This window comes from Zootoca vivipara, chromosome 1, assembly GCF_965207765.1.
Source record: "Zootoca vivipara chromosome 1, rZooViv2.hap1.1, whole genome shotgun sequence".
NCBI classification, from domain to species: domain Eukaryota; kingdom Metazoa; phylum Chordata; class Lepidosauria; order Squamata; family Lacertidae; genus Zootoca; species Zootoca vivipara.
The window spans coordinates 93,387,550-93,409,370 of NC_142582.1; the positions used below are offsets into that span (position 1 = coordinate 93,387,550).

The 21,821-nt window shown below is 41.6% G+C and overlaps 2 protein-coding genes across 4 annotated transcripts; one reads left to right on the top strand and one right to left on the bottom strand.

The window, feature by feature from the left end:
• The first annotated feature begins 180 nt into the window (after positions 1–180).
• DNAJC17 (DnaJ heat shock protein family (Hsp40) member C17) lies at positions 181–20,701 on the top strand. Of its 2 annotated transcripts, none has more exons than XR_015950278.1 (11): positions 181–394; positions 2,464–2,533; positions 3,503–3,561; positions 4,959–5,046; positions 6,085–6,167; positions 6,963–7,059; positions 7,974–8,023; positions 8,518–8,595; positions 9,323–9,403; positions 9,744–11,020; positions 20,504–20,701. XR_015950278.1 is itself a non-coding variant. In XM_035111356.3 (11 exons), exons 1-11 carry the CDS (start codon positions 317–319, stop codon positions 20,624–20,626), a joined length of 930 nt encoding a protein of 309 aa, XP_034967247.1. In that variant the 5' UTR covers positions 181–316; the 3' UTR covers positions 20,627–20,701. The 2 variants fall into 2 exon arrangements, 1 of the variants encoding a protein (XP_034967247.1); XM_035111356.3 differs by having other exon boundaries at positions 10,898–11,020.
• On the bottom strand, positions 16,054–20,607 carry C1H15orf62 (chromosome 1 C15orf62 homolog). Of its 2 annotated transcripts, none has more exons than XM_088670819.1 (2): positions 20,478–20,607; positions 16,054–17,281 (listed from the first exon to the last, which is right to left on the bottom strand). In XM_088670819.1, the coding sequence occupies exon 2, from the start codon at positions 17,157–17,159 to the stop codon at positions 16,617–16,619; it is 543 nt and encodes a 180-aa protein (XP_088526945.1). In that variant the 5' UTR covers positions 17,160–17,281; positions 20,478–20,607; the 3' UTR covers positions 16,054–16,616. The 2 variants fall into 2 exon arrangements, with proteins under 2 accessions (XP_088526945.1, XP_034967260.1); XM_035111369.3 differs by lacking the exon at positions 20,478–20,607 and adding an exon at positions 18,507–18,646.
• Positions 20,702–21,821: the final 1,120 nt, after the last annotated feature.

Consider the following 21,821-nt stretch of genomic DNA (forward strand, 5'->3'; position numbering starts at 1 on the left):
TTTCCCAAGAGCCCACGGGGCCTCTCCGCCCCCACTTTCCCTTGCGCGGTGTTTCCTGGGAGTTCTCGTCGTTCCCCCACCAGCCTTTCTAGGTCCGAGGCATGGCGGGAATCGTAGTTCTGGCCACACCAGCGAAGGGGAACGGCTGAGGAGGGAAAGACTACGTTTCCCAACAGCCTCAGGGCAGCGCCCGTCGCTGTTGGGGCGGCGGGCGAGGGTAGCCTCGCTGAGGAAAGGCAAGCTCGGCCGGGCAAGTCGAGAGAATAACAGCCGCTTTGGCCCCGAAGAGAAGCGGGTCGGAGGAGCGGGAAGAGAAATGGCGGTGGATAAGGAACTGCTGGAGTTGGACTTGTACGCGCTGCTGGGAGTTGGCGAGAAGGCGTCGGATAAAGAGGTCGGGAAGGCCTCGGGCTGAGGGGAGGGAGAGGCGGCGGCGGCCGCTGGAGATCCCTGGGGGCCCAGCCGGACCTCGCAGGCCCCCGAGGGTCAGAATTATAGCAGGGGGCTCTGTCCCTGCCGCTCCTTACGGGACAAGACCTCAGGGCCCTCGAGCTGCTGAGTTCAACGGCCCCTGGCCTAAAGTATTGATGCTATGCCGTACACACTTTTATAGGGGCCAGTTGGCACTGGACTCGATGGGTCCCCCTTCTGGGTTCCCAAGTAAATCTGAGATGCGCCGGGGTGCAGCCCTGCGCGAAGGTCGCGCCCTTCTTCATATGCGATCATAATACTGTTTTTTCATAGTCATCATAGAAAGGACCACGACGGTCATCTAGTTCAAACCTGCAATGCAGGAGTCTTTTGTCCAACGTGAGGCTCGAAACCACAACCGTGAAATTTAAGTCTCGTGCTCTGCCAACCAAGCTCTCTCGCATGGAATGGTAGAGTTGGAAGGGACCCCCGAGACTAGAGTCTTCTAGTCCAACCCTCCCCCCCATGCAATGCAAGAATCTCAACTAGATCATCCATGACAGGTGGCCATCGAGCCTCAGCTTAACAACCTCCAAGGAAGGACAGTCCACCACCTCTCGTGGGAGTCTGTTTATGATAGGCTTTGCAAGTGTGTGGTACTGACCTGCATGAATGAACTGTGATTTGAGATGGCCTCTTGGGTTTGCTTTGGATGGTTGAGGTGGTGAGTATAATGATGGGGAACCTGAACTGTGAGCTAGGAAGTCCTTGGTTTGCATCCGATCTCGGCAACAATTCTTTCAGCCTCTCCATCTGGCATAAATTGATAATAACGCCGTCTTACTTTGTGTGGGCAAACATTGTGGCAACCTTGCAAATATGTTCCTCAGAAGTTACTAGACCTGACTTATTTTTATTTGTTATCCTGATCTCCTCACCCCCATTTAAGGCGTTATTTTAAAAAGCCAAATTTCAACATTTTTTCCTTCCTAGAGATGATATTTCCTTGTTACAGGCAAGCATTTTAGAAACTTCTTGAACATTTTAGAAACTTCTTGAAAGCATGTTTGTAACAGTTTCTCCAATAATGGATATTAAGCACTTTGAGTAGTCAAATAGTGTTGTTATATATTATTGTGTTAATATTTTCCTTTAAGTTTAAGGATCAATAGCTTCAAGATGTCTTTTTAGTACTCATTTTGTCCACTAGGTGGTGCCCAAATACCAGAGGTTTTTAGTCTGTACAGTACTTTATATTGACAGAACTTTTTAAGGTAGTTATCTTAGAATAATAAGACACTGCTTTGCATATGAAAATGTTTCTGATAAAGATAATTAATATTAAAATGAGTGCAATCCTATACATCATAGTATATCTGTTGTGACAGAATTGTACAGCTAGAAAGATGCTAACAACTGATGCAGCAACCTGAACAGAAGAAAGATTTAGTGTCTTCTTAACAGTCTCACATGGATTTTCAATGTGCCAGAGAACTCAGAGGTTCTTCACTGAGAAGATCAGTAATACAGTTTTTCCAGCACTAGTGAACAACCCATCAAAGGTGCAATTTCAAGGATGGGTTGAGGCTTTTGGAGCACACTTTTGATTCACAGGCAGAAACAGCAAGAACAATCAGGGCTGGCCAACATGGAACTCATGTAGTATTTTGTAGCTTCAGGCCAAGTGTCAGCACATGTTCAGTTCCTGTCAGGCCAGGTTGTTGCCATTGGATGGATCAGCAAAGCCTTGACAAATAAAATATTTTTATTTACCTGAGCAACTGCAGTTGAAGCAGTGAGGAGGCATTAGGCAGCAGGTGTGTTTGTCATATCTACAGCAGTGTTATACCAGGGTTGCCTGGTATAAGGTAGGCCTCCATTTGGGCAGATAACCTCTGGCAACAAAACAAACATCTTAAAAGAATGAGCTAATTTTAAAACTTTCCCCATTTACTTTTAGTTGCCTGCTGTTCTATCTTCTGCATAACTGTATTCTGCCTTAATCTGCAAATCACACTGTTCATTGCATTGTTTTTGCTCTGTCATTTACAGATTAAGAAAGCCTACAGACAGAAGGCCTTGTCCTGCCATCCAGATAAAAATCCAGACAATCCCAAAGCAGGTATGGAAAGTATTCATAGACACTCTTAGCTTTTATTGACTGTTTTCCCTGTGTGATCACTAGAAGTGGCTAGATTTATCCAGAATTACACTGGTGTGTTTTATTGATAATAGATGAAATGTTCTGGATATCAGTATCTGGACTTGATTATTTACGTGACCCTTTTCACATGAAACCTATTGTGTGCCAAGTCCATTGGTTGACAAATGGTGCAGTTTTTTGGCCTGCTACCAAGTACCATAGGATTACCAGGTACCACAGACAGAGCTTTTTTTGTGGTAGCAAATATTTTTTTGTGGTACCGATATTTGAAGCTCCTTCAGAAAATGTGTATGCACCCCCATTGTTTGAGTCTTAACCAGACTTGAGTTTTTAATTTGTTCTTCTATTTAGCTTTTGTTGATGATTTTATGTGGGCTTCATCTTTTAGCTGCTGCTATTCTACATGTTTAATTTACTGACTTCTGTTAATTCTTTAATTGCGCAATATGCTATATTTATTGCTGCAAGCTGCTTTACAGTGTTCATAAGCTCATCTGGGGGGATGTAAATATATTCAATTAAATGATGACTCAGTAATATTTTGTATTCAGAAGGGGGTTAATTGTTTGAAGATTCAGGACAGACAAAATAAAATGTTATTTCGTACATGACTAGATTCTGCATTCACTGTCAGAGGTTGTGTCCTCTGAATACAAGTTACTAGGAATCACCTGTAAGCTTAGAAATAAGATATTAAGAATAAACCACTGATCCTTGCATAAGGGACAAACTGTATTTTAAATGGAGCAAACTGAAGTTCTGAAGTTATGGTGAGGATTGACTTTCAAATATTGTAAGAAGCTTTGTTATATTCTCAGAAATTATTTACTCAGACAAATTTCAGACAATCATTTACTCAGTTCGATATCTAGGAATTGTATGCATTTTCTTATTGCTGTTTCATTTTTTTCACTTTCTGTTCCCTAGCTGAGCTCTTCCATCAGTTGTCTCAAGCTTTGGCAGTACTAACAGATGCAGCAGCAAGGGTGAGTTATTTTAATGCTCTGTTAGAACTCCAAGCATTTTCTGGCTCTGCTTTTGACACGAATACTTGGAAAAGAAAAGTGCAGTCAGAAACTTATTTCAGGCCAGTACAAGCCAACAAGTTGTTTCTGGCTGTTCCCTTACATATCTATGGATAGCTTATATACAGAAATTCCCTACTTCCCTATTCTAAACTGTGAGTAGCTGAGGCTGGGTCATACTTGCATGGAGGGAGAACTCTATAACCACCAGAGGTCATTTGAGCCTCTAACAACAGAGATTGATCAAAGAATACTCCCAGACTGCACACCTGCTCCTTCTGGAGAAGTGCTACCCAATGCAGAACAGACACAGAATGCAGAACAGAAACAGGAGCTACCCAGTCACAAGACCTCCGTCTTTCCAGGATTCAAGCTCAGTTTATTGACTCTGATCCAGGTCACCACTGCATCTTGCTCCACACTCAGTTGTAATGGAGAAATAAAGTTGAGTATCATCAGGGGAACACCTTGCTCCAAAACTCCAAATGACTGCTTTCATATAGATGTTGAATATGTGTTCGTTTACCTTGGGGAAAGTTAAAATTAATTTATTCTTGCCTTGGAGGCTTGATATGAATCCTTCATTTCAAACTGCATAAATTAGTGATTTAGAAATTAGTGATTTCTAAATTAGTGATAGCTTGGGATGGAAGAGATTTTTGGCATTATGATCAAGTATTTAGGTTCTAAAATGATCTGGGTTCTACTTAGCTGAGTAAATAATACTTCATATGAAGAAATAAGATGGAATTTTTAAAAAATGTGTGAGAGAGATGGAGGGAGAACTATATGCACAGCTTTAAACTCGTTTGCTGCAACAGATCTTATTGCTGAAAAAAGTAACTGCTTTTTTCATTGGTTTTCTCCTGTATTTGGAACTGCTGTGACATGAAAGCAGGTAGAGCTCTTGCAATTTTATTGTTCTTGCCCATTCTTTGGATCCCTGTTAAAAGCTGCACTCTAAGCAAAACTATACCTGTTATCAACAGGTTTGAAAACCTAATTATTCAGTATGTTTCAGACCATGCTGCCCCTACAGTGCTAGTATTAAACCGAGCTAGTGATCTAATACAGACATTAGAAGTAAGATGCATACTTCAAAAACACTTTCAAACAATGTATCTTTCTTGATTTCACATATTCTGGTCTACCTTTCTTTCCTCTGTTCGTGGACATTACTACTGTTAGTTACTGACAAATCTGGAACTATTACAATTTTTATGTTAAACACAATCTGAATGTCCATGACACTTGCAGTTCATTGTTTTGTTTTGTTTTTGTTTTAAAATTTCTAGATATGTGATTGGAACTTTCATTTTGTTTTGATTTATTATTTTTTCTTGTCCTATCACTACCAGGCAGCATATGATAAAGTGAGGAAAGCAAAGAAACAGGCAGCAGAAAGGACTCAGAAACTTGATGAAAGGAGGAAAAAAGTCAAACTTGGTATGTAAATCTAGAATATTCTTTTGCATTTGGAGTAAATGCCAGGATGCAGGATCCTTACCATTTGTTCATGTCTGCAATTCATTTGTTTTCATTAAAATTTGAGGTGGCATCAGTAGGTGCTCTAAAATCTACTGTACTGTGAGCAGAGATTCATCCTGTTAGAAATGAATCTCAGAAAAAACCAATCTGTTTGGGTTTGTCCTATCTTGGAATCATAAAATTGTAGAGTTGGAAGGGACCACGAGGGCCATCTAATCCAAGCTCCTGCAATGCAGGAATCTTTTGCACAACGTGGGGCTTCAACCCATGACCCTGAGATTAACAATAATATTTTTTTATTTATACCCCGCCCTTCTGGCTGAGTTTCCCCAGCCACTCTGGGCGGCTCCCAATCAAGTGTTAAAAACAATACAGCATTAAATATTAAAAACGTCCCTAAACAGGGCTGCCTTCAGATTTCTTCTAAAAATAGGATAGCTGCTTATTTCCTTGACATCTGATGGGAAGGCATTCCACAGGGTGGGCGCCACTACCAAGAAAGCCCTCTGTCTGGTTCCCTGTAACCTCACTTCTCGCAATGAGGGAACCGCCAGAAAGCCCTCGGCGCTGGATCTCAGTGTCCGGGCTGAACAATGGGGGTGGAGACGCTCCTTCAGGTATACAGGACCGAGGCTGTTTAGAGCTTTAAAGGTCAGCACCAACACTTTGAATTGAGCTTGGAAACGTACTGGGAGCCAATGCAGATCTCTCAGGAACAGCGTTATATGGTCCTGGCGGCCACTCTGGATTAATTGCAGTTTCTGGGTCACCTTCAAAGGTAGCCCCACATAGAGCGTATTGCAGTAGTCCAAGCGGGAGATAACTAGAGCATGCACCACTCTGGTGAGACAGTTCCATAGGCATGTAGGATCTCAGCCTACGTACCAGATGGACACAGAATTAACCTGCGCCTCCATGGACAGCTGTGAGTCAAAAATGAGTCCAAATTAAGAGTTTCCTGCTCTACCAACTTGTGGACTTCTCCTTTTGCTATAGATCTTGAAGCCCGAGAAAAAGAAGCCCAGTCCCAGGTTAGCAAAGAGGAAGAGATCCAGATAACTAGGACATTAGAGCAAGAGGTAAGGGTAGCAACCAAACAAAATGTTATTTTATATCAGAAATGAGGATGGGATCCTTTATGTGCACAGCCATTGTGAAGAGCAGAAAGTTAATGGTATTGAAAGATAAATTATGCTGGCAGCCTATAGGAGTAGCAACATTGAGGTTCAGGCTGTGTGAAAACATGGCATAAAGGGATTATAAACTTGTTGGGCATAGTTCAGTGGTAGAGTGTGCTTCATATGCAAAAGGTCCTAGGTATTGATCCTTGGCATCTCCAGGTAAGATTCCTTTCTAAAAACCTGGAGAAAGACACAACATCAAGTTAGGTGTCTCCTGATAGTCTAACTTTATATAAGGCTGCTTCCTGTGTATCTATTCCAGGGGTAAGCAACCTAAGGCCCGGGCGCCGGATGTGGCCCAATTGCCTTCTCAATCCGGCCCGCAGATGGTCTGGGAATCAGCGTGTTTTTACATGAGTAGAGTGTGTCCTTTTATTTAAAATGCATCTCTGGGTTATTTGTGGGGCAAAGGAATTTGTTCACACCCCCCCCCAAAAAAAAATATAGCCCGGCCCACCACATGGTCTGAGGGATGGTGGACTGGCCCACGGCTGAAAAAGGTTGCTGACCCCTGATCTATTCTAACCAACTTTTCAATTTGGCTGTTGTTCATAGACAGTAAATAAATAGACTGCTGGTCTATTCCTCGTGACACTTTCTTCATACCTACAAGTTAAAGAGTAGATTGTTTTGTAACAGCCACTTTTCTTGGCAACATGGTCACCATTTTTTGCCTTCTACCTCTTTCCCCAGATCCTACGGTTACGTGAGGAGGGATCCCGCCAGCTGGAGGAACAACAAAAACTTATGCAGGAACAAATACGACTTGAGAAAGATCAGCGAGTACGAGGTAAGGCCAGGCAAGGTCAGAGCCTCTGGCTGCCACAAAGTTGTCTCACCTCGATTCTCTTCAGAACACGCCCATGGGTGCTCAAAGCCAGTTTGCTTCTGTTGTTAAGGAGTATATGCCTGTAGAAAAATAGCCTTTTCTTTGCTGCGTCTCTTGTTGTGGAGCTTAGTGGCAGAATATTCTTTTATTAAGTAGAAGGGCAAAACAACAAGAGTTAAGTTGGAAGATGTACAGCACACTCCTATGCATGTCTACTAAGAAATAAATTGAGTTCAGGGGGACCTTCTCCCAAGTCTGTGTGTGTAGGATTGTAGCTCTGGTCTCTTCTAAGCTGTGCCACTTATTTCCTTTTTCACCCCAGGCAGATGTGGAAATGAGGAGGGTATTGACGATTATTTTAATGAATGTTTGCAAAGAACTTTGCAATATTTGTTACAGATTTTTCAGTACCAGTTGGCATGTGAGATTGGTTTATGAACATTCAGTGCTATTTTTATCCTCCCACCCCAATTTTTTTATTATTCTTTTATTTATTACATTTATATACCACCTTTATCTTCCGATAATCTGAAGGTGATGTACATGGTTGTCCCCCCATTTCATCCTCACAACAACCCTGTGAGTTAGGTTAGGCTAAGAGAGGGTGACTGGTCCAAGCTCACCCAGTGGCTTCATGGCTGAGTGAAAATTTCCAATCTCACTGTCATTGGAGCCCTACTTCTGGAAGTAACAGAGTCAAAATAGAACCTCCTTTTAACTTGCATAGTTATCAGGATAATTGCCAACCTACACCCAAATCCCCTGTGGTGGAGTTTAAATCAAGCTAAGGATATGCAGAACATAGACTTTCTTGAGTATTTTCATTCATTAAATGTCAGTGTAGTTTTCATTTTCTTTTTCTTTTCTTCTTTGAGGCAAACATGATGGGTATGGAGAAGAGGGCAAAGGAACACCCAAGCTCAAAGTAAGACATTCCCAAAAATTGAGCTATGAAGAGAGATGAGCAACTAACTTATCATTCCATCAGTAGAAGCCACATGGATCGCCTCTAGCCACACAGAATGCTGGACTGTCTCTGGCATCCTCGCTGCTTACTGGAATTGTCACTTACTACATCTTAATGTGTTCCTTGCACTTTAATCTAGAATCTAGGCACTAGGATGAAGGTAATTAGAAGTTAAGTCTCTGTGACTTGGGATATTGACAGCTTGCCAGATGCTGCTTGATGTATGTAGTAATTTTCAGATCTTCTAAATGTGAACTTTTCCCTGTGCCTAGGACTATGTATATCTGTTCCTGTGCAGTGTAGACATTCCTTTTAGTATGTCTACAAATTTTGACATCTGAATCCATTTCCTCTATAGCATCATAGATGTAAAACCAAATGTTAGATTCTGCTATATATTGCATCCAGTACACTGAAAAGTGTGAAATTAATTTCTAATTTTTCCTCATCAGCTACGCTGGAAATGCAAGAAAGAAGATGAAACTAAAGGAGGCTACTCAAAAGAAGTTCTTCTGCAAATCCTACAAAAGGTCCTGTTCCAAAATGCTCCTTTTAGCTTGGTTGGTTGGTTTTGCCTAGCATTCTGTAAGAATAAGCAAAGAAAGTTGATATATTCATAAACTAATGAGGCCCTCCCATGGTAATTATAAATCATTCCATTCCTTTTTGTTGGTAAAGGAGGAAAACATAAGGAATTTATTAACTTGTCAGCTAATATTTAATATAACTAATATATCCCTGTGGTATGACTCGTAAATAATTTGATGTTGTGGTTTAACATGTGATCTTTCCTTCGTCCCTATTTGTACTTCAGTAACCGCTAGGCAGACTTGACTGGCTTGGGCTTGCTCTATTTTTGTGTGTGTGAATAATTAATTCAGAACTAGGCTGGAACACTAACCTCATTCATTACATCACATGATGATTATGTTCTATGGGGTTTTGCTGGGAGAGTGTGATCTGTGAACTGACTTATAGCTGTGTTGCATTTCAAGCTTGTTACGATGACCTTGGCCTCAAATCAATGACTGCTATTGTAATATCTCTAAAAACTCTTTAACTAGCATTTTGACATGATTATGCATAGTATACACAAAATGTACTCTTCACCAGTGTTGTATTTCATCTCACTGCAGTCCTTTTTCCATTTGTTATTTATGGAGACTTTGGCAAGAGCTGTCATGTATCACATTTTAGAACATATGGTTTCTCCCCTAGACCTATGTCTGACTTTACATTTCTTATTGATTCTGGCAGTATGGCGAGGTTCTGAATTTGCTAATCTCTAGCAAGAAGACTGGGAGTGCAGTTGTGGAATTTGCCACGGTGAAAGCTGCTGTAAGTTTTTTGACTTGGTAATTTCTCAGTGCACTTTTATGGTGGTATACAATGACCTTTATGGAAGAAGGTATCATTAGAAGTCTTTCTATGAGTCTTCTACATCAACTGGGCTTCCCCCACCCAACCCTTATGACTGGCACAGAAAGCAGGGTCAGTTCCCCATCTTTCAGCAATGGGTGGGTGTTTATAAAGGGGTGGGAGGCTCTGAGAAACTTCATCAAAACAAAGTGAAAGCATTTAGAAGAAGAAGAGTTTGGATTTGATATCCCGCTTTATCACTACCCGAAGGAGTCTCAAAGCGGCTAACAATCTCCTTTCCCCTCCTCCCCCACAACAGACACCCTGTGAGGTGGGTGTGACTAGCCCAAGGTCACCCAGCAGCTGCATGTGGAGGAGCAGAGACGCAAACCCGGTTCCCTAGATTACAAGTCTACCGCTCTTAACCACTACACCACACTGGCAGTTTAGGAAACCAAACTTAAGTATTTCTATATAGATAAGTAATTTATATGAATATAGAGTTTCTTGTTACTTTGAACACCCACTCTTATAGCCCCTGAGTAACAAACTATCATGGTAAAACGTTCTCCCATCAGTATGCAAATACCACTATCAAGATAGTTACCAATAAACCCTAAAATGCTACATCTGATTTTGTTATTGTTACTAGGATGTTTCTCTCCATATTATGATGAGCCTTAGATGCAGAAGAAAACCTTAATGAAGTTAGGAAGGAATTTTCCTCCCATTAGATTATCTGACTACAGTCATACCTCTAGTTACGTATGCTTCAGGTTGCGTACGATACGGGATGTGTATGCGCTGAACCTGGAAGTAACGGAACGGGTTACTTCCGGGTTCGGCGATTCGCGCATGCGCAGACACGCTAAATGATGTCATGCACAGAAGCGCTGAATCGTGTGGGGAGCATGCGCAGATTCAGCGCTTCAGGGTAAGTACTGCTCTGGATGCGTACAGGGCTCCGGAACAGATCCCGTTCATATCCAGAGGTACCACTGTACTTTACTTTCACCCTTCCATACAATACATTTAATGTGGTTTGCTTTAAGCAAGCTGGATTTGTTTTACTTTCCCCACAAGCTTTCCCCTATCACATGCTGCATCCTTGTGGCACTGGCATGCACTCTCTCACACTAATGTGCACACACAAACATACTGATGAAAATGGGATGGGCTAATCAGAGACTGGGAGGGGCTCATATACAAGCTTGGAGGGGGTTTCAGCTCCAACTAGCACAGCCTTCTCCAACCTGATGCCCTTGAGATGTTTTGGACTCCAACTTCCATCAGCCCAGCATAATCAGTGGTTGGGGATAATGGGGATTATAATCCCCAAACACCTGGAGGGCACCAGGTTGGAGAATGCTGATCTAGCATGATCGTTTAATCAATTGACCTGTGGCTATTCTGTTATTCTGGGCTTAGTATGGGAAGCATGAAATGAAGAGGCTGTTTTTATTCATTCATTAGGAGATGGCAGTGAAGAATGAGGTTGGCCTGATAAGCAATCCTCTAAAAATCTCCTGGCTAGAGGGCCAACCACAGAGCAATCCTGTGTTTGCTGATGGCACCAGCCTGCCACAGATATCCAAGGTAAGACCAATACAAGCTGCTACTTTTGCATTTGGTGGTTCTTAAAATCTGTTTGAACTCTGTATATACCTGGTATGGACACTAGCAAAAATATTCTGTTCTTTATCTTTGTACTTTGGCCTTGGGAAGCATTCACCGAGCAACTATAAGCCATTTAAAGTTTTTCATTTATGAATTTGTTCTAATGAAAGCAAGTATAAATCTGGCTTGATGTTGAGCTTGTATAGATATGATCTGCTGCGGCACTAATTGAGCTGTTGCAAAATGGAGTAATAGAGAGGATCCCATGTGATGTTTGCTGTGTTTAGGGTTGGGCTGCAGAAGTACATGCACAGTTGATGAAAGATGAGCCTTGGGAAGCCATCTCTCCTGAGAAACTAGATTGGGGCAGATAATTCTTCCACAAAAGGAAAGGCTTGTTTTACTGATGAAACTTATGGTTTTAGAGCAGTGGTGGGAAACCTCCAGGCCAGCACCAGCTGATGGCCAGGTCTTGCAAAGCCCTGTGCACAGCGCTTTGCAAGACCAGACAGCAAGCAGATCATCACCACTTTGTGCACTGTGTCTTTGCCACCCACCTGTCAATTTTGTGGGGAGGGGATGTGGGGACAGATCCAGTTCCCCACCCCTGCTTTAGAGTATATGTTCTCTTCTGTTTGTTGAGAAAGTCCCATCATTGGAAAGAGGCCTACAAACGTGATGCACTGTCTGCAAATCTGCTAGATAAAATAAACCTCTGTGATCTCTTTTAAAGCAGATCTAAGCTATAGGTTCCTCACATCCCCAAATATGGATTTGCTTTATTGCACCATTTCTATATTACATTTATAAACACTGTCCTAAAGTTTCTAGAACTTCCCCTGCTCTGTTGAAGGCAGGGGAATTGGTGCTGTAGAGTGCAAGATCATCTGAGCTTCCATTTTATATTTGAAGCTTCATTTGTTTTTACTTTTGAATTTATAGCTTGTCGTGTCTTGAATTAGAGCACCTATTGTTAGTCATAAATGAAATAAGAGTCTTCATGCGTTAAGGACAAAACAGACTAGATAAATGGGTGGTGGAGGGAAGTGGGAACATGTAAATACCACTTTATTATCTTGATTTGGACTGTATCTATTATAGATATGTGAGATGGGAATGCCCAACTATTCATTCTGCACATGCAAATATTCTTTAAAAGCAAAAGCAGAGAGAGCTTTGGGTCAAAGTCTGCCCTCCTTTTCTCTGTGCACGTGGCTTGAATAGCTTTTTCAGAAGTGTGTGGGTGGAAAAGTAGCAGCTGTCTACTTAATGAGCAGGTATTCTGGTAGTTTCTCAGGTGAGGCTGTTATTTGCGTCTTCCTTTGTTTTGCTAGCCGGTTACTTTGTGTTTAATTCCAAGTAGTAGTTCCTGAGAAACTGCCTCTCGGCCTCCCTGAGGTTTTGTTTGAGCCTGGATGGCTCCACCTAGGGAGCATTTGCAGCTCTTTTCAAAGAGTGACTTTCCTGCCCGACTCCACAGGGCTGTGTGTTTATGGCCACAAATAGTCTTGCCTGGAGTGCAATAGGGAACAAATGCTGTGACTGGTTGTGCTGAACTAGGTAGAATCCAGCAGTACTTTCAGGTTGTTTGGGGCCAAGAGATGTTTTTCTCCCTTGCGCAATATAGGTGAAGCTACTGGGCATGATAGCTACGCTCTGCCTCCCCAGCCGGAGGCAGTAATGCTTCTCAATACCAGTTGCAGGAAACCACAGCAAGGGAGAGTGCTGTTGTGGTTGGGTCCTGCTTGTGGGTTGGTCATTGTGAAAACAGGATGCTGGACTAGGTTGGTCACTAGCCTGATCCATCAGACTCTTACATTCTTATCACAAATAATGCCCATAAAAGTTGTTTTCTCAGGACTGAAGACCAACAGTTGTCTCCAAACAGAAGCTCTTGTTGGTTTTCAAGTTAGCTTATTGCTTCTTATGAAGCCTCTGGCTTATGACTGAGTTTATCTTGGCTTGTTTCCGTTCCATATGTTTCTTACTGGGAGCCCATATACTCTGCCTGCTGCACAGGATTAATGTGTATGAACCCAAGCTGGGAGCTGTGACTGAGTTCATAGCTCTGCGGAAGTGATAGGAGCTCTGATACAGAGGCCTTCCAGCTACTTGCTGGAGTGCAGACATTGGGATTGTGCTATTCTGAACTCTTTCTTAGATGGTACCTTAGTAAGTTTTGGTTTTGGACACATAGCAGCACCTCTCAGTGGGATGTGATTGCAATTCATGGTAATTTCTGGATTCAGCACTGGTGTTTCAGTGGGTTTCCAGCTAGAAGGGATACAACTGGTATGTCTTTCAGGTTGGAGATAAACTGCAGTGCTTCCCCCCCCCCCCCCCGGAAGTAATGGTTTCCACGTAACCTAACTGGCTTGACAGTTTTTATGAATCACTTTTCATAAGAACTAGGATGGTTGCCTAAAATAGCAGGATTGCGTTTGATCCCAAAGTATTTTTTTTATTAAAAAAAAATTGCAGTAGAGGAATACTGACTTTTTTACTTGAAAAGATAGTAAACTTCTGTACTGTAACCTAAATTCAGTACAGAAAAAGCTGAATCCTGCAACTTGTGTGAATTACAGTACCTAAATGAAATAAACATCCATACATTACAACACAAAATATGGTAATATTCTTAATCAGAACTTTAAAATTGCTTTTAGAATTTGTACAATTACACAAAAATATTAAACCTGTGAAAAGATTACTTATATTTTGCATCCTTAGCCTTTGACAAGTGAAGTTCCAGTAAACTTCACTTTGATATGCAAACTTTTTCCTGTTGCTTGTGCCATGCCTGTGGTTGATCATTTTCCTTCCTCTTTTTGTATAATTACTCCTGAGGTGATATCACTGATTCCTTACATCCTTTCTACAGAAACGTCCCACAACTTATTCTGTTTGGCAGTACTTGAATATGAATGCTTGTAACTTTATTCATTCTCTTCCCAATTTTAAGCGACATCTTTTGTTAAGGCCTCTTTATATTTTGGGATCCGCTTCCACTTCTGCTGTATTTACCGACTAAAAAAAAGTTATTGAATTTTAATGACTAATTTACTTCAGCGCTTATCTCTTGACTTCTGTCTGCCCTGAGGCTCTTTTTACTATCCTGTTCATGTTTATTAACCTTCCAATAAATACTTAACTTAGGTGCCCTCCTCCTGAAATATTGTAAAATCCATTAAGAATGTAGACTGTATACCCACACAATGCTTGTTTTGTCTGTGTTGTCATCATGCTTTTAAAAGGAAACCTCTTGCGGCATTAACCTGTTTGTTGGCATGCTCCTTGAGTTATGTGATGTTGCATATTTAATGTATTTTTTTTGTTAGAAAAAATGATCTGTTATCTGCTCTGCAAATATGATTCAAAAGCAGATACTTTTTTGCAGCAGAGACACAAACACAAATCTATTTATTTATTTCATAACATTTCTACACTGCATGATTGTAAAAAAATAAAGCTCAAAGCTGTTTACAAAAAGATAAAACAACAGAATCAAGAAAAATTCATAGCCATACTTTAAAACATACAAAAGTTAAAATACTACGACATTAAAATTACCTCAACTTTTTAAGCATCTGAGTAAGCATCACTTTTTGTGCTGGAGTGGGAATTGTCTGGCATGCTAGCTGAAAAGTTATGCCAATATACATTGCTGTAGAGCAGGGGTGGGAACTAGATCCATTTAAGGGGCCAGATCCTGGGTTCTGCTTACCCTGGAAGGCCACTTTGACAGGTGATCAGGGCCCTACCCACCTGTCAATGTGACATCAAGTGACATGTTCCCTGCTAGAAAAGGAAGAACAAGCTTGAAGTTACCTCGTCAGTGAATAGACTTGCTCTCGCTGCCAGTCAGCTGATTGGATTAGTGACAGCACACAACTGGGAGTGCACTTTCAGACTCCTAGTTGTGCAGTGGCAGCCACATCTCCACCTGCCCCACACTTGATGTCACCTATGGCAGCAGGTTGGCGTGGTTTGGGAAAAACTGTCTCATGGCCCAAACTGGGACTTGTGTTAGCCCTAATGAGGACCATGGGCCAGAGGTTCCCCACCCCTGCTTAGAGTATAGTGGGTCGTGCATTTCTCAAAGGCCATGCTTTTAACCTGAGGAAATCACTCTAAGCTCAGTTCTGACTCTTGACTTGTTGATAATGTGAAGCCAGAAGCAGAAACAAGGGTAAGAGTCCCTGGTTACTTAGGAACTCTTGGCATGCTGCAGCTTTATCTTGATGGCACAGTCATAATGGCAAGTATGCAAAAACGGGTGGAGTTCATAATTCAATTGTTAGTTTTACAGAGGGCAAAACTACATGTGATGTTAGTCATGCATTGCAAACAAATATGCACAGCCTGACTGTTTTTATATTGAAGAAGCAACAGCCATAGGGTTCCAATCTGCAGTAGGGATAGTAAATTACACCTTAGGAGGTAAATAGGCAGTGATGGGACAGTTTTCCACAGGAAAACTATATGAGGTGGTTGTTTTCTCTCTGAAATAAAAGCTGTGAGGTTTTGTATTCTTGTTTAAACATGGAGTTGTTGTTGTGTATACCACCCTTCATCCATAGATCTCAGGATGGTTCACAACATAAACTTACAATATAAAAAAGACAAAATGCAAAATAAAAATAAGAACAAAAAAAATAACACATGTATTTGGGTCCTGAGACTGACCTGCAATAGCAAGCAAGGGAGTATGACTGTGAATCATTCTACACATTGTGAATAAGTGTTTATTCAGGACAGTAACGCAATACTGTAAATTATTTTGATATGGCCCTGGAGCCACATGATTGCATAAACAAGCCTTGGGACATGATATTTCTTACAAGGGGGTCTTAGGTGGTTTGGATATGTTTAGGAGAGCAGTAGCTGTTTGGTTTTCCTTTCAAGGGCCCCTTTCCTGCTCTTTCTAGAGTTTGATGTAACAGGGTTTTCCCCAGCAGTCACACTGTTACATGAGTGCTTGCCAATGGAAATTAAAGGAGACACAAGTGAGGTATAGGAAATACTTTTAATAAGGTCTAATATATATATTCTCTTTCACATTTTACAATGTATTATTCATAGCTTATTGTGGAAGCAATAGTTATACACTTCCTTTCCCCTGTGACGAATAGAAAGAAAAACAATTGCTTTCCAATAATGATCTGGCTTTCTAATAGCTTAAATTAATGAGGAAAATATGCACCAGTATAAAAGAAGATAAACTTCAGTCATGTATAGTTCAAGGCTCTTGTATATACATGAGTTCCTTATAGTTCCTTCATGTTACAACCACCCACCCCTTTCCACACACACATTAGTTGTAGAGTCTCTGATACAGTCCAAATGTAGGAAGCATCTTGTCATAATGTAGTACTTTGAGTAGGAGTCTTGGGAATGTGTGATGAATAGAAAAAATGCTAGTAAATTCCAAGTAAATACTGTGCTCAACTGCTAGCTGGTGTGCTGTTCGCAGTTCATTGAGAAAAACAAAAAGCAGCCTCAGTTGCGTAAAGGCAGTGAAGATGAGCCAGTGGTTCAGTGTAATTAATTCCTCTGCTTTTATTTGCAAGTCTAGCTAATTTGACAGTAAATTCTGGTTTCTGAGTGTCTGCAAAACATCATCAAGGAGTGAGGGCCCCAAATCCAATGTGAAAGAAAAAAAGGGGTCTAATGGATCACGAATAGGATTTCTGTAGCAGGAGGTGGTTTCAGAGAGCCACCAGTTTGTGGCTTGGTTCCTATAAAATAGGTCTGGCTGTGTTTGAGTGGCCTTGTGGAAATGACGTGAAGTGCTTGGGAAAGAAATGTCTGTAGAGGGAGAATCAGTGTGGTTTATTATATTGGGGCAGCTGGCACTATCCAGATATAGTCGAGGTGGTTTGGGAGGTGGCAGTGGCTTGCTGAGTAGGTTTTGCTCGCTCTGACAGGATAAATAGTCCGACTTTCCAGTCAAGTCTCTTGGGAGCTCCCTTTTGTTGTACTGTGGTCCACTGGTGTCTATTGTTTGGCTGTTATGATTCCAGATTGTGACTTGATTGCCCGGCTTTTTATGCCTCCTGAATGAGAGGCGCTTGAAGAAACCAGAGGATCTGATGGATCCTCTCCGCCAAGTGTCCATGGTGAGGGAAGCAATAAAAAAGGCTGGTGGTTGCCAACTGTATGATGAAGGAGGCCAGGGGCCTCCGTCTTGAGCTTAATTGAGGTTTTCTGAGTCAGTGGGGAGCTTCTTTCTTCTAATTTCTGGAAGAAAAAAGAAAACCTAACAAGCTGGCTCCCCAGAGAAGGCAATACTTGACTGTTAACCCTCACTTCCATTAAAGAAACGATTGGGAAAGAGTTCTACCAACATGACTTTCATGACCGTATTAGAACTGTAGAACCCTCCAAGTTAGTAGTATTTCAAAGAAAATTGTGAACGCATGTAGCATTTGCTGTCAAAGTCCAAATGTTAAGTAGACATACAAAAAGCACTTCAAGTATTGGGAAATTGAAAGCCAATCATAACCTTTAGTGTGTAAATAGTTGTGTTTTAAAGCATTTGTAGTTGAGGCTCTGTCATCCCAGCTGGCTGAGATGCAGCAGATGAGTTATTGCAGTGTACAGGATGGGGCTTGACCCTTCTTATTCCTCTGCTGCTTGACTCTGCCATGCTTACTGCAGTAGCCTTTATTCAGGACAGTGGCAACCAGTATACAGTAGTACTATTTGAGAGAGAGTTATTGACCTATCTTCACCATCATCAGCCTTCTTCCCTGCCTCCACTGCTTCAAATCATCTTCTTATCTAGTGGTCCCTAGAACACCTCTCTGCTATTCTGCATTCCTATGTCTCCTTATCTGTCACCCCCATTTACACAATTTTCCACAGCTTTTTGTACAAATCCACCTCACTCCTTTTTTTCTTTCTTCTACCTGCAGTGGTCTTCCCATTTTCTATTTATCAGACCACTGTCCTTTCTTTCTCTAGAGCTCTCTTTAAGACCAAATTATTTCCAAAAGAGTCTTTTCTGACCTACCCTGCCTTTGTTTCACTTGATCTGCTACTTTCCCTACCTCATTTCTTTCTTCAGTTGTTAGGCAAAATGAGGGACTATCTAATGCAGATTGCAAACGGTAAAGTGTCAGGACGTACTAACTTCATCTGCCAGATCAAGGTCACCAAACTCCACTGACCCCTTTTAGCCCACTTTAAATCCTTACCGCACAAAGGAATTATGGGGCTGCCAAATAAAGGGCTGTATATACATATCATCACCTCAACAAATTTACCCAGATTCTAGAGCACAAAGCAGCATCCATATGGTGGAAATGTTGAATGTTACATGATAGAAAAGTCATTATCAGTCTCTCATTACTGGATTGGCAGAGCCAAGAATTAGCAAAACTATATTCATGAAGGATTTGTAGAGCTTAATTAGTTACAGAGCTTAACATTGAAGAAAATGAAATGTAGAGTCGCTACTTACTGTGAAACAGAGGGGAACTGTGAAGAAAGTTCTTCCAGTCCAGGGCACAGCATACCTGTGTCCATGTTTAAAAGTCCACTGTATCTTCTCAGCGCCACCTCTAGAACACCTTTTCTTTGGTGTTGCTCATTGCCCTTCTCACTCAGCCACTCATGTGTTTTGCTGGTGGCAATTCCTTTGTGTGTGTTCTGTGCCAAGCCCTTGCTGACTCAGTTACTTCAGAAACTGGGATTTACACTATTAGTTAATTGCAGAGATTGCAGGAAGTAGGTGTGTAGACCTGTGAAGTGTCAGCCCACACATACGAAGCAAGAGAATACGAAGCTTCTATGAAATACTACTTGATCAACTTTCAGTAATACAATTTTTCAGTGTAGCTGCTGGAGGAGGGAGAGGACAAGCAAATACAATAAGACCCAGTTCTGAACTGCAAGTTCAAGGGACCCATGCATTTCTACCTAGGGTTGGAGATGGGATCTCTCCCCGCCCCCAAATGGCACCTTCGTGGTCAGAGGCAGTAAGATTCTGACTATCAGGCACGGTGGAGACACAGAAGCAAATAATCATGCTATGCTTGCAGCTGTCCAGGGACACAGGACTGGTCACTCCTGGAGACAGGATGCTGAACCAGAAGGACCTTAGTCTGACCTAGTCCAGCAGATTTTTAAGTAGAGGTTGGATGGTCATCTACCATGGATGCTTTAGTGATTCCTGCATTGCAGGGGGTTGGACTAGATGTCCCTTGGAGTCCCTTCCAAGTCTACAGTTCTACAATTCTATTATTCTTTATACAGTGGTCCCTTAGTTTACAAGCTTAATCCGTTCTGGAAGTCTGTTCTTAAACCAAAACCATTATTAAACCGAGACACGCTTTCCCTAATGAGGCCCGCCGGTGCCCTTTCACTATTCAGATTCTTTTCTTAGACCAAAGTTAAGTTCTCAAACCGGGACACTATTTCCGGTTTTATGGAGTTTGTAAATCAAATCGTTCTTAAACTGGACTGTTCTTAAACCGAGGTACCACTGTATTCTCACACCATTATATATATGTTACATAAGTAATTAAGTCACAAATACTGGTATAAGGTGCCAACTGCCTTCAAATTTTTAAAAATGTCTGACTAATCAGGAATGTACAAAAATGGCTGTTTTTACTCTGATTTATGAATTTATGAATTGGATAGCTCCAAGCTGAAAATGAAAAGCTCTTGAGTAGTATTAAAGAGTCATGCCACCTATAAGCCCTCTTTTGACTCAACAACACTAAATGTTTAAGTATAGAATCTGTTTAATAGAGGGCTGAGAAATAAAATGACATACAATTTCCAGGATAATGGTTCCACTGGTTTTACAGGATATTAGGCCAGGGGAACCCCCTCAATGTAAGATGTTACATTTTCAAGAATTTTAGATTTGGGGATTTGTATTGTTCTCTTCCTGGAATCTGTGGAAGAAATCACTACCCTCCTCAAAAGAGTATTTGCAGTGCTTTGCCTATTCTTAATTAAAGTGATATTATGTTCCTGTACTAAAATTAAGGCAGTAGACAGTATTTTGATCCTAGAACATTTATGATGCTACTTTAGTACTTCCTGTTATATTGCAGCAAAAGGAAATTTATTACATTTCTGTTACACTTTTTCAGTAAGGAGCTAGCTTGGGTCTGTGTCCCCTTGCACACCCATTTTACCTTTACAACCACCCTGTGAGGTAGGCTACAATTACCTGAAGTAATGAGAACTGCCACAGCTGTAATAGTTGAGAGTGGAGGAGCTTACTTTTTCTGGCATGAAATTTTGCTTGGAGTGGCTACATTAGAGTTGTCCCTACTTTGGGCAATCTTTATTGCCAATAAACACTAGCTAGTAATGTCTGTAAGGTACTCTGCGTCAGAAGACCTCTTTTCTTGTGCCATTGTGGTGGGTGTTTATTTTAGGACTTCTGAAAGAACTAGCAGGGATTCCACCTTACTTTTCCTGCCATCCCTTTTTCTTTAGGGTTCGGTTGTCTCGGAGCGGGATTATGAAAGCCTCGTGATGATGCGGATGCGCCAAGCCGCTGAGAGACAGAAGCTGATTGAGCAGATGAAACAGGAAGACGAGGAAGAACCTTCCACATAGTACAAGGAGAAAAATAGCATTATCTTGTGTGTTTGCTTATACTTAAATTAAGTCAATAAATATCCTTTTTAAAAACAGCTGTGGTTTTCTTTGGAAAATAAACTGATCATCCTCAATAAGGGTGTAAATTTGGTGGTGTGTGGCTCTGTTTCAGCTTAGATATCAGGTGCCCACACTGTCAAAGCTACCAAGTCCAGTTTCTCCTCCCACTGACAGACCATGGGCTAGTTTTAATCTTATGGAAATGGCTAGAAAATGGTTCCTGCTGTTGGCAACTCCACAGATGGGTATAAGTTGTATAAATGATTGTCATGTTTACGAGGTGTCTTCAGCAACTTCTGTATTAAAAGAATTGTGTGTTAAAGGGAGTTTGAAAGACATTGAAATGGTGATGTGATTAATAGACACATCAGTTGCATTTATTGGTTGAGAAGAATTCACCAGAAGGTTGTCGTGCAATGGACCTTTGAGAAACCTATTGCTTCTGTTTCCGCATGGAAGGCTTTAAAGAAATTGGTTCTGAAATACATTGGATGCACCTTCAAATCTGCAGCAATCATCATGGCAGGTATTGGTGCTGTTTTTGGTCTTTTCTCACTGCTCTCATTAACAGGGGAAACATGGAGATTATATATAATCAGTGTTGGCCACAATTGTTGTTTAGTCATTTAGTCGTGCCCGGCTCTTTGTGACCCCATGGACCAGAGCACGCCAGGCAGTCCTGCCTTCCACTGCCTCCCGCAGTTTGGTCAGACTCATGTTGGTAGCTTCCACTGTCCAACATCTCGTCCTCTGTCATCCCCTTCTCCTTGTGCCCTCCATCTTTCCCAACATCAGGGTCTTTTCCAGGAAGTCTTCTCTTCTCATGATGTGGCCAAAGTATTGGAACCTCAGCTTCACGATCTGTCCTTCCAGTGAGCACTCAGGGCTGATTTCCTTCAGAATGGATAGGTTTGATCTGCTCATAATACGTGACCATATTTTCAAACACAAGGGGAGTAAATGGTTTGGCACTACACTACTAAATCAGTAAATAGCCTATGATACTGCCATGTTCCTACAGCTTCTTGAAGAATGGAAGGCTGTACAAGTTGGGATAGCTCAGTTGGTAGAGCATGAGACTTTAGGGTTGTGGGATTGAGCCCATTGGGCAAAAGATTCCTGCATTCCAGGGGGCTGGACTAGATGGCCCCTC